General features: G+C 33.5%; 1 protein-coding gene across 1 annotated transcript; it reads left to right on the top strand.

Annotated features, from left to right (window-relative positions):
* Positions 1-4,389: 4,389 nt before the first annotated feature.
* Positions 4,390-14,100, top strand: LOC148605302 (alcohol dehydrogenase class-3 chain L-like). Its single transcript, XM_088548688.1, has 11 exons — positions 4,390-4,548; positions 5,865-5,966; positions 6,857-6,995; positions 7,876-7,966; positions 9,203-9,335; positions 9,575-9,661; positions 10,130-10,259; positions 11,147-11,277; positions 12,153-12,288; positions 12,823-12,958; positions 13,909-14,100. Exons 1-11 carry the CDS (start codon positions 4,528-4,530, stop codon positions 13,937-13,939), a joined length of 1,137 nt encoding a protein of 378 aa, XP_088404814.1. The 5' UTR covers positions 4,390-4,527; the 3' UTR covers positions 13,940-14,100.
* The last annotated feature ends 3,721 nt before the right edge of the window (positions 14,101-17,821 follow it).

The following is a 17,821-nucleotide window of genomic DNA, read 5'->3' as shown; positions in this document are numbered from 1 at the left end:
CGCGACGAGAAAAATAGAAATCGCGCTCTCGCGGAAAAGTGAAACCGGTTATTTATTGACGTTGCTAATAGCCTTTAAAGTTACTTTAAGACAAAAAGTTATTATTTTCAATTTAGTTTAGGAATATATTAATATACATCAAATTATGAACAATCAACAAAAACAGTATCAAATGATAGTAAAATAAAGCTTTGATCTTTAATTGAAATGATTTCAGTGGGAGTACGTTTAATAAAAAATGAATCAAGAAAACGTATTGAAGTCCGTCAAATACGTATCAGCCAAAATGCCATTTTTTAAATTTTTTTTTAGCTGTAATAATTAAAGAAAAAAAATAAGTGAATTGTAACATCGAAGGCTTGCCGATGTACACATGACATACATTTACCTAAATTTACCTGTATAATCCCGTCAATAAGCTTGTCAACAATGAATGTTCAAGGTCACATGTACGTGTGTATCGGCAAAGTGGTTTAATACCAAAAGTGTTTTACTACACTTGTACATCTATCCACGATATTTACTCATTTAGCAAATATTATTTGAGTACACATTTCACTCTATTTACTATATAGGAGTTTTATTTTCGAAAATCTGAAAATTTGATAATTTTTTGCTTTTGAGGTATCCGTGGTAGTGTTGAACATGGCTTTGATTTAAAACGTTTCCGTTCGCAGATTTTTTTCTGTCAAATTATACAAATTACGTAAAAATCTGTGTTATTGGGATTCTGTTGAAATCTGATGAATGGTCAGTTCAACAACACTTACCGTGTGAATTTATGATTAGGTTTTGTTTCCACGTCGGTTGTTTTTTGTTTTTTTGTTTTAGTTATCCCATGCGTTTTGTCTTTTGAATTCAGGTTTACGTTTTACTCTTATTCCTTTCTCACGCTTTCAGACCCGAATTTCTCATGTTTGTGTTACAATTACAGTCTCTAATTCTATGCTTTACGAAATTCAAAACCAAGTAGGATTTTCTGTCAATAGACAATAAAGCAATTAGACTAAACACATGCACAAAGTATACAGGATGCAGCACCGAGAAAACATCACAATTTGGACATAATTTTAGTTGTTCAGAGGACTACGCGGCATTCCTCCAAAACCCCAAAATCTACACAAGCCTTTTTTTACCTTGTTAAAACTTTTTAATAAGATCAACCTAATCTGATGTAGACCTGAATCTTTCCGTATAGTTGAAAGCATGCATCTAACACATCTTTCTTATTAAAAGTATTGAATCTATCTATGTACATATACAAATACTATAATACCCAAAGTCAAAATTCCATTACGTTTCATCCTTTCTGTAAAAGTTCGCATTTGCAAGTACAGTTGCGATCACTTCTAACCTCTCTTCGAACCTGTCAGGATTCGCTGTCATAGAACAGTTCTAAACTGTCAGAAACTGTTCTGACCCGTGACACACCTTGTCAGGGTCTGTCAGGGCTCTGTCATAATCTGTCATGAGTCCTGACACCCTCCTGTCAGGACCTGTTCTAGATAGAACAGATACGTGGATTAGAAGAGTACCTGACAGATTCTGACAGTCATTAGATCGAGAATACTTCTCTGACTGAATTACATACAGTACATGTACGTGATTCTGCAAAAAAAAAAACAAAAAAAACAAAAAAAAAAAAAACGGCGCAACACCCGAATCGCGATTCGTACGACCGAAAGGATGCCTTACTATATTTAAACTTGATTTTTTTTCAATTTTCCCAAATTATATGTATGGCATGCAGTATCAACAAAAATATTATTGCCTGTCGTACCCGCTACGCACCTGACTTTAAATAATTTGGACTGAATTATTTTGGTTGCAGATACAGTGTACCTACATTGTATATATATATTGATAATTTTAAATAGTTTATACAGAAGTTTTACATCTTTATAGATATATAAATACGTTTTTGAATAATATTGACTTGAACCTTACTCCATTAAAACTGAGTATGAACCAAGTACACCAGTAAACTTAGCGCCATCAGCTTTTCTAGATACGTCCAATTAGTTTTTCACAGATGTCAAATCCAGACTAAAATGAAGGAGTTAATATTCTGTAAACCACAACATTGTAAAATCTGTTATGATAAGAGATTTCATTATTTCGACAGTACATCTTGTAAAACGGTGAATGTGACAAAGATGTCTACACTACTACGGTATAAACTATTTTGAAAAAACACAGTGTTGTAATGCCGCTAGGACATTTATTCCACGTTTTTTTGGTTTTTTTTCAATCAAAACAAACCGGTTAGTAAAATGTTGAAATGCATACTGCATATTGCATCTTCTATTACGGTCGACTTCTCATTTTGTTCTATTGTTGCAATTTAATTAAAATCAGCTGTTGGTTTGGCTCTGATTACTACGCCATCAACGTAGGCAAACAGCTGATTTTAATCAGATTGCTACTGTTGATAACTCATTTTTTCATTAATGAAAACTATGTGACAAATGCAACAACTTTCATAACCAAATTTTCAACTATAGACCCTTTCCTATGTTTCAAAGCCGACAGTTATGGCTATTTTCAACTACTACACTTCCTCAAAAATGTATACCGATTGCATGCATGATTGCTCAGCGACTGATACATAAACTATACGTAGGACGAAATATGTTGCTACAAGATTAAACTTATCACTTCAAAACTTTTGTGGTCGTCATCATGAACTCGTGGATATCTGCATCAAGAGAACTATTTTGTTTACTGTGAAAAAGTTTTCCTTTCCCCTTTTGTGTATCTTAGACGTGACATTTTTATGAGCGACTTGATGGTTATTTTTTTATATTCTTTTTTATGAGTGCCTATTTCCCACATCTAGTCTTCATCTTTGGAATGTTCGTTTGACCACTGCTAGATTATTGATTCCTGTGATTATCTTTGCCCATAGATTAAAGTTTCATTTCACAAGTCCTTCAAGTAATACTGACACCATATACATATGTATTACTTGACGGGCAGATACACGCATAAAGATTTTGAATACATTAGGGCCAGCGATCTTAAACTATCATTTCAAACAAAAATGTAGTTAACCGATTCAGTGAAAGAATGTTTAATATGATCTTGAAATTGGCGATAAATGTTTTGGCAAGATCAGGACCGGTGATTGATAAGTAGTTAAGTCTCTACGCTTCCCTTGGAATTGTAACTTATATTGGGTATAAGATATCCATAGTGCCGCCATGACCTTACTGGTCAACAAAAATATACTGAACTGAAATGTCAACCTCGATTAATTAATTGTTTCGAACAGCACGATGCAGGAACTGCTTAAACTTTTTGAACACATGGGTTCGTCTCGGTTTTTTTTTCTTTCACGCGCTTCGAGTTTTTGTTCGTGTATGTGCATTTTTCTCTCGGTACGTTTTGTTCTACGTGTGTGCTTACTGTGTTTCCGGAATTGTCTGTCAAACGATTTTTCCTCGTTTGCGCATTCGCTATGTTTATACCCCGCCACACGAAGTGATGATGTATTACAATAACGTATATGATGCGCTCGGAAAAGGTGTGTTTCCGTTCGTTCGTCTGTCTGTCTGTCTATCCGCTTTCCAGTGTTATAGTTACCAGTTTTGAGTACGGACCAATGATTTTTTTTCGGGAGTTTGCACAGTTGTTTGATACATTTGTACCAGTGTTGCATTGCATATCCCTGAGCGGATGTACGTCAAGACATGGAGGGTATAAAATATAGTGCGTTTTCATTTTCCCTCTTTACAAACTTAATTGTTTTGTCAAAAGATATGAACAATGACTTATAATATAGAGAGAAAATAATACCATAAGATGACAAACTTTTTGTTAAGAAAATTAAATTATAATATATATAACATGTTTCACTGAAAAGGTTGGTTTGATGAGCGTAAAACGAAAGTGAAAGTAAAGAAAATGGTTATTTATAGTTCAAGACTACTTTTCTGTCCCATATCGTGAACTCACCCTCCATTTTTTTGCAGGAAACTTATTTTTCACATAAAGTTTTATTGAATCAGTTAACAATTCTAAAAATATGCACTTCAGTCTAGAAGTCTATGGGAATATTAATGCAATACTGAAACCAAAATACAGGTTAAGTTGAATTTCAGACAAAATCTTATTTTGTCTTTACGTTGGGGCATTTGGGACATTTTGCAATACCCCTTCTTCTACCATTACGTAGCGGGGTGTCACTTAAGTTCAATTAGTGTCCTATTTTCATTCATATGACAATCTTTGCATTATTTGTCAAGTAGGCAAAACTTATTTTGCTTCCTATTAAAGTTAACTATCAAGGATAGATAAAATATGAAGACGTTACTTATTGAAGAACTTGACCTAAATAATTTCCAAAATAAGTCTTGTTTTTCAGACATAACGTACTATCTATGCTTGCGCATATACAACGTAGCAATGTGTCGCATGTCACCTTTTATCGTCCGAAATCTTCCGAAGGACATAAGGTATTTCATGGGACAGCTGTCTTATTCCATAGTTTTGGATCATAGCTAGACTTGCATTACAATTTCGACAATGACAGACACGGTTGGAAAGGTAAGAACATTTTATGCATTTTAATTTGCTTATTCAAATAGAAACGTAAACGTCTTTAATTCACGCTAGATTTGGAAAAATTTCAGATACAAAAACCAACTTTTTGTTCAATTTTTCAGATTTGAAATAAACAATGTCCATTCCATTAAGTCGTGTTTTTTTAATCAAAGTATCTTAAGTTTAAAGATACACTGTCGGGAAAAATGAAATATTAAATTTTATGTAAGAAACGTTTTCTTTTAATATGCCATTCTCTTATAAGATTAAGAATATCTATTTTTTTAATGTAATAAAAGTTATAACATTGTCACATCCATATCTTGTTTGTTTGTCTTGTAAACAATTTTCAAAATACATAATATTCAACAATTATAACTTATAAGGGGACGAATGTATAAGCTAGAAAGGCCTGGTCCGATAAATATATACATGTCATGGACGCTGAGAGTCTAGGAATTCACAAAAGGGGTCTGCTTGAACATATTTTGCAAACCTTTTGTTCAAAAGAACAATTTTTTTTAACAAAAACGAGGGGGTTCGAACTCCAGATTCCTACTCCTGGATCCGCGACTATATGTCATATATCATTAATTGGATAATGTTTTTGGCCCCGTGCAGGTCCGGGTGTTAAAAGAAGAAGCCTGCAGCAGCGCTAAGCTTGTCGTAAAAGGCGACTACATAGTGCTCAGAACCCTAGCCGGGGGCTAGGGCGCTTTGCCCACAGAGTAACTGGGATGTGTGCCCCAGGTGGTTGAATGGGGTACCCCTGGCGTGTTGCATGCTGGGGTTGTCAGGCTATAATACGGAAACCTGACCGTAAACCATAGTGTTGCACCGTGTTGGGAAAGATGCCACGTTCTTCGCACGTTAAAGAACCCGACTGTGGTATTCTCCCGGAGTAGGAACCATAGGGCTCCGCCACAGGAGGCTAAATTGCCCGACCCTACCCACATGTCCCGATTTCCAGTGGCAATCATAATTTCTCGACCCCATTGTCCATTGTGTCCCATCCCTTTTTCATTTCATCATCAATTTATGTTCATTTTATCATCAATTTCATGTTCATCGTCTGAATATAGCTGAAATATTGCTGCTCGGACGTTAAACCCCAACAAACAAACAAACACACAAACAAGGTCCTAGTAGCTTAGGTACGACTTGTCTGTTGGCCGAATTATCCCATAAACCCACTGAGAAATCCATGATAATGATTACAAATAAACACAATGCTATTTCAAATTGTCATTTCAGATTTTTCCAATTTCGATTGTTCTTTAAAAATATTTGACCTTTCTATAGTAAAACAATATTTGTAGTCAATAAGATGCAGAGCTGCAGTGATGAGGGAGCACAGGAAGCCTCTGGTTGTGGAGACGATAGATGTAGCTCCTCCAAGAGCAGGAGAAGTCAGAGTCAAGGTAATTTTGTACGATGTTTATTTTTGCAAACAAAAATCCTTGATTGTGTACATGATAGAATTTTGAAAACCCCAATGTACATGTAACAACAATCCTCTAAAAAATGACAATAGCACCATTCGACCCATGCATTACACGAATTGAATGTCCTTCACTCATCTCGACTACATGTAAATGTATATATTTGCGTAACATGAATGTCATAAACTAACAGAAATAAGTCAATAAATGCAGAAAACGACTCGTTGCGTAAACTGTTTGCTCCTTGTCAGTCAGTAGACATGGTGTATTTTTCAGCGTCTATATCAATTTAAATATATACTGAATTGTTATTCTAAATGACTTGTTTACTACACCAAAAATTACTAGCCGTATTCATGTACACGAACCTACCCGTAACAAAAAGAAAAGAAAATAGTCCAACAAAATGTACATACATTAAAGTAAAAATATCATATTTGTTTTTCCATTTTAATTTCGCACAGTTTGGTTTATGATATAAATTATTAACTATAAAATGGCAATTTGGGGATTTGCAAAAATTAGAATTGAAAATTCAAATTAAAACGAGTTATGTGTATGTATATATCCACTGCATCCCCATAAATAGTGATTACATGTATTGTTATGTCAAGGGAGGATCCAGATATTAAAAAGGGGGATTTTACGTGCTTAATATTTCCACAAAATTAATATAGTTTTCCTTCAAAAGTAGGGACAATCACCGGAACCCTCCCTTGACCCATTACAGCATGTGTACCAAATGTTTCTCCCTTTTTTCATGATCCACTCGTTACTTATATCTGTTGGTTCTAAAATGTTTCAAATTGTATGTTTCTTCATCAAATTTGCATTTTCATGATAAAAACCATACATGCTTATATATTTAGATGATGTATGCCAGCATTTGTCATAGTGATGAGAACTACTTGACAGGAGTAAGACCATGGAAAATAAATTCTGTCATAGGGCACGAAGGAGCAGGCATCGTAGAAAGTGTTGGTGATGGAATCACCGCATTCAAAGCCGGTATGTTTTCTTTTTTTTCAATGGTATTTTATTTATGGTAATATGAGTGCAGATTGCGTGTAGCTTTGTTGATTGTTAAGTACTTCTCTGTCAAAGAGTCAGGCAAAATATGTATAAGGTATGGCACATGAAGAAAAAGGCGCAGAGATTTGTTTGCACCATCAAAGTGATTGTGAAGTTTCTTAAGATAATTTAGTTATTATACACTAGGAAAAAAGGCGGGAAAAATTTCCCACACTTTTCGTTATATAGGCAGTCAAAAATTATCTACGTGACAGATGCTATCGGATATGTTTAAATAGCTTTTCAGTTATTTTCTAGATGTACTGAATTTGAGGCAAAAAAGACTAAATTGAGAAAAATGATGTGCCACCCATTGCCTGCCTGATTCTTACATAGGATAGAACTTAGTTTTTGGAAAAGAGAAACAATTATGAATTAGTTACAATGCATACAAAAAAAGAAAGAATGAAGCAGCAAACAATACCTATAAAACATTTTATTAAGTTGAAAATGTATGTAACAAGACAAATGTGGGTTTTAAAACTTGTACTATGTATATTTAGGAAATGTCCTCAAGTGTAGTTAACCTGAAGTAATGAATATTAACCAAACCCACCAAGAAAAATTGGTAAATAGATGTAATATAAACAAACGCGTTACCATAAACACCATGTAGATGTACAATTTGTCTACATATGAACACTCAAGAAATATATTTAAAAATATCCCTGCGCAAAACACGGGCAAGAAGAAACAAACTTATCTCCCAAATTGACCCAAAAAAATGGCAAGTAACGTCAAAAGAAAGTTGAAAAAAATGTGTTTCAGTCTTTTTCCGAGGTGGATATATTGCAATGACAATATTCTTCTCTTTCAGGTGACCATGTTATTCCAATCTTTGTCTCACAGTGTAATAACTGCAGAGCTTGTAACAGCGGCAAAACAAACATTTGTGATGAACACAGATCGTAAGTAGTTACATGTACATGTGCATGTATGCTTTTCGTAAACGCCTTCATATACATGTATATCAGCATCTGGGTTACTTAGTAGCTTGATCATTATATATCAATTACAAAGATTTCTTAAATCATACATAAGATAAAACAAGAAATGAGTAAATCACTTAAATTCTTTCACCAGTTTTCGAATCAAACGATATAAGTGATCACAACATGATGTTGCATGTCTGATTCTGAGTTTTGTTTTCATGCGTATGATAAATATTTGTTCCGTTCCATTGGTATGAAAAAATACATCAATCGTCCGCGCATGAATTTGAGCTTTTTGTACATGCAATTGCCTATTGGCCGATAACGCAGACCACCTATATTGTTATTGATTTTCAGTTTTCAAAGAATATCTGAGTTTTTGAAAAGGTTTATACGAAAAGAAAATGCACATAAAGTATTTAGAGATCGACATAACGTAAAGATGAAACGACTTCACGTTATAAGAAAACCACTGCACGTAAATCCACATCACGTAAATATATGTTGACATAACGTAATCATAAAACGACAGAACATAAAGACAAAATTACAGAACGTAAAGACGAAATGACAGAACGTAAAGACGAAATGGCAAAACGTAAAGACAAAACGACATAATGTAAAGATGTCCCTACATAACGTAAATACAAATTGACCACATGTAATTATAAAACCACAGCAAGTAATATAAAATTGACAACGCATTAACAAATGTGTATCTCAAAAGACAGTTTAGGCGTTCCATAGCTGAACATAAATGATAATTGAATTATTGACCAGTTAGTTTTATTTCATATCTATTGTATGTGTGTGTGTGTGTGTTGGAAAATTCAGATTTAAGGCAAATTTATTACTCATTGGCTTGTTGTAGTGTAACGTAGGCGCCAACCATTTTATCAGCGAGGAGAAGGGACTGTAATCTTTTTTAAAACAAAATAAATGTTCAAACGTTTTAGAATTTTCCTTTCTACTCATCCATTGGGAAAATAGAATTAATGATTTTACCTGTTTTCCCATAACGTAGCAAGATATATTTTCAACTACAAATATTGATTTCGGTTGCTGCTACAAAAAGAATAATGTAAAATGCCCCATCCCTTTCCTTTCATGATAAACATGAATTCCCCTTTAATCTGGGTACTTGTAATTAACACTGAATTATCATTATGCAATTTGTTAGAGTGTTATTTTCTTATTTTTACGGTATTAAAGAGATGAATATAGACAAGGTTGCATGATGGATGGTACTCCACGATTTAGTTGTAATGGTGAACCTGTATACCACTATCTGAATGTCAGTACCTTCAGTCAGTATACGGTCGTTCCCGAGAGAGTCCTAGTGAAGGCAAGTGAGATAACTGTTTTGATTTTAATGGGTGGGAATAAGATATTATAAAAGCAAGAGCAATCGAAGACGGGTAAAGCATTCCGAACATTCATACCACTATTTATGCAAAACAGTAGAAATTCAATTACATGTGTATTTCGTATACCCGACACCATACTGTCTATATGCGAAACGGTACTTTCTCGTTTGAATTATTTCCCTTCACATGTAATTAACAAGAACAACTTTATTTTTAGATCAATCCTGCGGCGCCCTTAGACAAAATGCCACTGCTAGGGTGTGGAATAGCAACAGGGTACGGGTCTGCAGTAAACACAGCCAAGGTACACATAACAAAGTTTAAGTGAACAGGTACTGGTTATGTAAGACTTAATTCTAAAGCAAACTAAAGCGACCGAAAACATCGTCAATCAAACTAAGTACATTCATACCGATTCCTTCTTTCCACTTTAGGTCTTTTTTTCCGACGCAGTCGGTATAGTTAGGCTTTTTACCCTTTGACCTTTAAGACGCTTTGCCATGGAAACGCTAATCATCTGATCGCAAGTCTGCTTCCTGATTGGCCAAATACTGATAACTTAGTGGCGTTCGAAGGAACTTTTTCGAAAATTAATATTGCCTGCCATGTGTTATTTCCTGAATGAAATGCAGAAAATTGTAAGTGAAAAGAACAAGTTTTACTGTGTCGGCTATCATGTTTTTTAGAGATATTACTTGCTTATTATTTATTTGTACTTGTTATTGTTAAGTATTATTATCAAAATTGCTAGATTTTCCTCTTTTTTTCCTAGGTAGAGAGAGGATCAATTTGTGCCGTATGGGGACTTGGAACTATTGGTTTGGCGGCAGTGATGGGATGTAAGAGAGCTGGAGCATCGAGAATTATTGGAATCGATATTAACCCAGAAAAGTTTGAATTAGGTACAGTCTGTAAATCTGTGAGATTTAGAGTATTTTCGGAATATTATACAAGTCATCAAAATTGAAGCTGTCTAATCCAAATACGATTTGAAACAATTAAAATATGGTTTACCTAGACATTCATATTTTTAATAACTACGTAAATATCACTGTTGACCTTAAAAGTGGTCTTTGTCAGTGTAAAATAAAAATATAAATTAAAAGCAATCTTACGGACCATATGAGGTTGGACTACTCATAGGTGAAGTGTGTGTATTTGATTCACTGGGGAGGGGCTTATGTAAAATAAATAATTTGGCCAGCTTGTTGATTTGAAATTTTTTCCATATTGTCTTTTTGGGAAATTGTTTTCCGAATAAATTCTTCAACACATGTATCATATTTTAAACACACGTTCGAATATAAACCTAAATACATGTATGATCAAAACTGCCAATACAATGTAAAAATATACATAAGAGCGTCAATACGAGATTTAGCCGTCCAATATGGGATTTATCCGTCCAATACGTTCTCTTGGCAAGGTAAAAATTCATATTGGCCTAGGCCAATATGACAAATTGAACTAATTATTCACTAATGGTATAATTGAGTAAGGTTTTCCATATTGGCTGAGTTATTGGTCCTCGGCAAGCTGTAATGAACTTCGGGTACGCCTCAGTCCAATATGGTTAGCCTAGAACCAATAACTAAGCCAATATGGTAAACCTTACGCAATAATACTATATTATTGTGAAAAAGTCTGGTCTGCAATATGGGCGAAAATCCCAACTTCCAACTCCTCCCCCAGGTAATTAAATGATCCATGCTTACAATTTGTCTTTGTTGATTTTATTTGCGCCAATATGTGGCCATTATTTTATTATTGTTTCTCCATACCATTGCAGGAAAGAAGTTTGGTCTGACGGAAGGTTTGAACCCTAAGGATTACGATAAACCAATAGATGAAGTTATTAGAGAAAAGACCAATGGTGGACTCGACTATGCATTTGAGTGTATTGGAAACATACATACGGTGGTACGTACCAACGCTTTAATTTGCTTCAGTCCCTGTAGTACACACTAATATTTTGACAGTTGTTAGACCGACTTTTTTGTGCTTTCTCCTTTTTTGGTTTTATTAACAATACACTGCAAGGACGTACATGTATTTCAACAGGGGGTTGACTCACGTGAAATCTCCCTACAACTGACACGGCATGAGTTAAACTGGGGAAAAAGCCAGGAAGAAAACAAAACGTATATGGAAAATTGCATTGATTAAGGAAAACATTATAACAATCTGTATTTTCTTAATTGCTCTTGCAAACTTTTGCGACGCTTTGCGCCCTTTTTAACTGAAATCCCTAGATTCGCCTCTAAAATGCAGCATGAAAAGTTTCGCAGTTACCGATTTTATTAATGATAAAACTTTAAAAAAAATCTTATATCCATGTCGATTTATGTAGTACTTGTTGGAGGTACACTATCTTGAACTAGGGAAAAATCAACACATATGGTCATACATAATTATGTAGCATATGTATACTACATATGTTAAAATTAGAATTTTCTTAAATGCAGGATTGTGTTTTTGACGAATTCATTACTTCATTAGCGCCATAAAAGATTCTAATGAATATCTATTTTAATTCATGTACATTGAAAAAAACATTATTAATAAAATGTTTTTCATATGAGTCAATGTGCGTACGTGTACATGCACAAGGTACATTTATTTTGTACATATAATAGCCAAAAATATAACCTGATTATTATGAACACACAGTTATATGTTTCTTTGCGATCGGACATAGAACAAACATGGACTATTTAAGGAATAACTGTTATGTTAATGTTCTATCCAATCAGAAAGCGTGTTACTTCTGAAATGAAATTACTTCTTTTTACCAGAAAGCTGCCTTTGAGTCTTGTCATAGAGGGTATGGTAAAACTCTGCTGATCGGTATAACACCAACAACAGTTCAATTCTCTACTGACTCATTCGCTATCACAATGGGTAGACCAGTTCTGGGTTCACTATTTGGAGGTACGTGTTATTTTTCTCTTTTTGAAATGTTTTCTGAATCAACACATATGACCAAGCTAGGCACAATTTAATTATGAAAAGACGCTACAAAAGATGCAATGTTAACAACAAGCGTCTGTATGAATTCGGTGTAGCTGATACATGCATGACTAGCGAGAATTATTAGACGTACGTAAAGTTTCGTGAAGATATATTTGCCCAGGAGCACCATATACACAAACTGTAGCTAAGGTTTACATGTATGAAAGAACCAACATAGTAAAAACACACGAAACTGCGTTAAAATGTATTGTTTAGAGTGAAATTCTGTTTCGAACGGGATTATTTAATAGTATCATTTTTACAAAGAAAAACTCTAATTCAGATAGACAACAACCTCCCGGTATTGAGGAATGAGTTTTTGAGATTTGCTATATATGCGTTTTTAAAATTTAGCAACAAAATACATATACATAGTTCTCGTGTGTATTACTGGTCATTCATTTATATAAAAAATACATAATTGTCTAAAAAGATTTTTTTATCAACCTGCAGGATACAAAGTGAAGGAAATTGCAGGACTTGTAGAGGAATATCTGAGAAAAGAAATTCTGGTTGATGATTTTGTCACAGGCAGGATGCCATTGAATGACATCAATAAAGGATTCGAATTACTCCGCCAAGGAAAAGGGTAAGATATCTACATGTATTACATGTACTCTTTACGATTATTTTTAAAGAAAAGAAAACATTTTGAGTCCTTTTTAATTACATCTTGAGTAAACAAAGGAGCATGAATTTCGTATTTTTGAAGAAAAGAAAATATTTTGAGTCCGTTTTAATTACATCTTGGGTAAAAAAGGAGCATGCATTGCGTATTTTTAAAGAAAAGAAAACATTTTGAGCCAGCTTTATATATCTTGGATAAAAAGGGAACATGAATTGCGTATGTACAACATGTGACTAATGCAATACACATTGCATCTATGTAAAAAAAGTTATTAACTAATACGAATTGCACATAGCTGCCAAATTCGATCAAGGCGACTATCGGAATGGTGCAATATGTCAAACCAGGGGTGCTTTCCATTATATGGTCCGTTCCACTTGAACCACAGGTTCGTGTTCCATTGTTAAATAAATTAGTGAGAGATAAATACTGTAATCTGATTGGTTAATATAATTTTGTAATATCTCAATGGATAAAAAAGATATTGACACGCCCCTATTCAGTTAAATTCAGTGCTACTTTTCTCATGTTTAAAGATAAATATATGTTTTAAAATTAATTTATAAGAATTGGCAATAATAAAAATTTTGTCTATTGAAAATGGCATAAATTTTGCATGTGCATATTTTGTTTATTGCATTTCGCGCAATAAACAATATTCGCATGGAAAATTTATGTTATTTTTCAATAGACAAAATTTTTGTTTTTGTCAATTCTTAATTCGTACCAAGTAATTCGTCTCAGACGAGCCAGACGAACCGGAAGTTGAATAAGAGAAAGTTATTTCAAAAGGAAAAAAACCAGTATTAGGCTTTTTCCGGACAACAACACATACATATTGAGCGATCTTTGGAATAAAAAAAAATCATTCTGTAATAGAGTACTAATAAAAAACTTACAATAATTTTCAGATTGAGAACTGTAATTGACATGTGGGCATAAAAAGCATCCAACATAGAAGAGATCTATCATGGTTGTGTTCCATAAAAACAATGTAAAAATGCAACTTTTATCATATACTTCTTTTATATATGGACGGTGATTGGCATAATATGACACAATTTTAGTTTAATAAATGTATTTGTAATACAAACAAATGATGAAAAAAAAAACGGATTTCAACGTTATTTATCGCCTTCTCCTGCCATGCCATATATGGCCGTTTGTTTACAAATACAGAAACAAATGGAAACAAAGAATGTATGAAAAGACAAAGGGATACAACAAAGCATAATCATTTTGTTTATCCATATTAAACATTAACGTTTCACTCTTTTCGTTTTACATCAGTTCCAATGATCCAATGTCTGTGTTTCTATTATGCCTAATTTGCTAAAAAGAGAACTGCTCGTAAAATAACAAAGGCGTTATTACAGAAACACCTAACATAAAAGAATAATCAGGTTGTAATTAGCATTAAATAGAGAAAAAAAAAATTGTTAAACTGGTAAAAAAAGGTAATAACAAAATTACCGAATTCATCACAAATCGGGATGGAAAAAAATTGCAAAATCATTGATAAAACGGAAAAGTGAAATTAGCAACTATGTTCCCGACTTTGCACAGGAATCCAACTGAAATGAAGTGGATGCATGATCAAACAAGGTTAGGGAACTAGGGAAACCTTCCGCTTCCATAGTGGCCATAAAGCTTCCAGTGTAAATTTGTGTTGTGCATTACATAGACAATGGGCAAAACAGTAGTCAACTCGGCATTGGGCTAGACAAAATTTGCATCGTGAACTGACTAAATGAATGTAAGAATAACACATGAGATTTTTTCGTGATTTTCCTTTGATTTTTCAGACTTTTTCCCTTTTACAATCTGAATCATCAAAAGCCAGTTGTGTATTAATTTTCGGAAAACAAGAAAAAAAAAATAAGATATAATATAAAAACATAACAAACAAAACATTGATACACTTAGAGTCCAAGTTGCTCATTTACTAATGTTATTTTGTATGTGTAATCTTGCTTATTTTATGTTCTTTGTTGTGTTTGTCTGTTTTTCATTTCTAATACCCTTATGAATAAAACCATTCACACGAAAAATGACGACGACTGAAGGTGCAAATCGACAAACTTAATCTACGAATTAGAATGCAACTTTTGCGGTCTAGTTTATGTGGGTGACACAAAAGAACGATTGAACAAACGAATGTGCGGTAATCGTTTGGAAATTAATACCAACATATTCCCGACAATTTTTCAACATATTAAGCAACTAGATCATTCAATCCTCTCTATGAAAGTTCGTATTCTTGAAAAAAATTTACCATCCAACAAACAGTCCCGTCCTCAGTAAAAACTATCGTAGGGAAAGAGAGGAATACTGGATACGCAGACTAGGTACTGAAATATCTTACGGGTACAGTGACATAATCAAAAGTATTTTGACTTACTTAGAGATTGATGGTGAAGAAAAACTATTGACTAAACTATACGACAAAGTGATGACTTTTCATTCAATATTGCCAACTTTCCTTTCACCTGTGGTTACATCCCTTCAGCTCCTGCGTATGGAGTTTTCATACTACAACTCATACGTTATGCTAGGGCTTGCCGTAACTACGCAGACTATTGTTTCGCGCTAGACTTCTATAAATTAGGCTCCTGGAACAGGATTATATTGCTACATCATTACAGATGTTTTATGGATCGTTACGTAGTATCCATCTGCACTATGAAAACTGATTTGTTCAACGTGTCAGAGTTTTTCTTTCCTCTTTCGTCTACCCCGGACTTGACTCTTTATAAGCAACTGGGCGGGTGTTTCCAGAAAAGCAAGAAAATCAGTGGACGCTTACCCTACTGATGCTCCCAGTTGTTAATGGAGTTTACTTTTGTCACTTTGTACGTATTACTTCATTTATTATATGTTCGTTGTTGTGTGTGTCTGTTTTCCATGCCTTGTCTTTGTCCCTGGATTATATTCTTATATATTGGTTCAATTGATTGCTCTTCTATGGTAACTCAAATCAACCTTTGAAATTGATGACGTCACAAACAGTTAATTGTCTAAGACTTAAGTAATGTTTTCAAGTTTTGTGGCGCTGGGCCCTGATTTTGTCGAACAATTCATCATATGAGGATTTAATCTTAAATACATCATTGGTCATAATTGACCACTAAAACTTAGATAAACCGGATCAGCTAGCAAATCGATTACATTATTACATAACAAATATGTCACTGCAAATTCAGACGTCGTTATGACTTTCACAGTGTGTTTTATGTACTTAACCCAGTTACCTGTTAATTATATCATCGACTATTAAAAGTAATCATTTCAATGAACTACAAGGTTATCATGCCTTGGGATTAAAATGTCATTTTCTACATATGTACCCTGCAAGTAAGAATGTAGGACTAAAAGATGATAAGTTAACTAACACAACGGCAATCTTTCAATATGTATGCAAACTTTGAAATCAAAATATTCATGTATTTCACTTTGTATTAAAATCATTTTAGTATTCTTGTTCTCTGCCTTTCAGAATTTCAAGGAAAAGAGGCATCGTTTGTGACGTTTATGACGTTTCTGTACACACAGAGAAATACATGTAGCTTCTTGCTTGGTGTTCTGAATTTGAGTACTTTTCATGATGCTTCGATATTTTTTTTCAGATATTGACACAATTTTAAAAAGAAAGGAAAAAACCAAGACCCTAAGAATTTCAAATTTGGAATAAATCATGATATTTTTATATTAATCAACCATTCGTCTTTACAATAAAGTTCACCAGTCTGGGAATCTTATATTTCAGTGTAGTAATTTCAGCGGTGTAAGATTCCTACTATTTTTTTTGTTGTAAACGTGTACGCCTGGCATTATGTAATGATATAAAAAATTTGCCGCAGTGTATATGGACGCCTTATATTAGCTAAAATATAAAACAAAAACTATTGGTCTAGAAATCACGAAAAATATCGCACAATTTTGGGAAAAAGACATACAGACAAAACAAAAAGTATCAAAAAAAAAAACAAAAAACAAAAAACAAAAAACAAAAACAAAAACAAAAACAAGAAAAAACAAGCAAAAAAGCAAAACAAAAAAACATACCAAACAAAATTAAAGTAAAATACCGGTAACATAAAACAAAAATTAAAACACGATAAGAGATGCCCCCCATTTGTAACGGAATGAATGTAAGTGGGGGTACATATAGGGTTGTAACGAAATACAACGTATGAGATTATTTCTTATATTGCAACATCATGCTCATGTTTTGTATACTTTTGCCATATGCATTCCATATCAATAAGATGACAACCAAGACTCGAACTTATTCTAAACAATTGAAAATGCAGATATTGCAAATTATTACACAGTTTTTATTGTATGCACATTCCAGTTATGCATTTAGCAACTAAGCTACTGAATTTCGTTCTATTCAAATTTATTTTAAATTAATTCTAACGTGGATTTCCCAGGTCAAATGGTGTAGACAGACTGATAACCTAAATTTGTACTAATAATAGTCTATGCATATTATGATATCGTTGTATGCATTTACGACTTCATGGCTCTACGTGGTTTTCAGAGCTATGCAATTTTTCGTTATATAACTAAAACAAATTGTATCTTCAGCAGAATATTTAATTATATCCCATTGATTCTTCATTTAATAAGAGTTGTATGAAATGCTTTATTGGAGTTGGTTTCAAAGTGCATAATATTTAGATGTAAATATCCGAATTACTTTTTGAAAATGTTTTGATTTCAGTGAAAAGAAAGATCATAGGAAGCCTTTTTACGAACGCAATTTGTTGTTTCAGTCACACTTGTATTAAGGCTATAACAAAATATGTGTATCCGAAG

This window comes from Perna viridis, chromosome 10 (genome assembly GCF_037379345.1).
Source record: "Perna viridis isolate PV_CMFRI_1.1 ecotype Kerala chromosome 10, ASM3737934v1, whole genome shotgun sequence".
NCBI lineage: Eukaryota > Metazoa > Mollusca > Bivalvia > Mytilida > Mytilidae > Perna > Perna viridis.
The sequence above is the reverse complement of the archived record's forward strand: the minus strand, read 5'-3'. Positions and strand labels throughout refer to the sequence as shown.

Bases quoted from the DNA above. Each gene is read 5' to 3' on its own strand.
- LOC148605302 (XM_088548688.1), top strand. From the start codon at position 4,528: ATGACAGACACGGTTGGAAAG. The intron at 4,549-5,864 runs GTAAGAACATTT...CAATATTTGTAG, and splicing joins TGACAGACACGGTTGGAAAG to TCAATAAGATGCAGAGCTGC. The intron at 7,967-9,202 runs GTAAGTAGTTAC...ACGGTATTAAAG, and splicing joins ATTTGTGATGAACACAGATC to AGATGAATATAGACAAGGTT.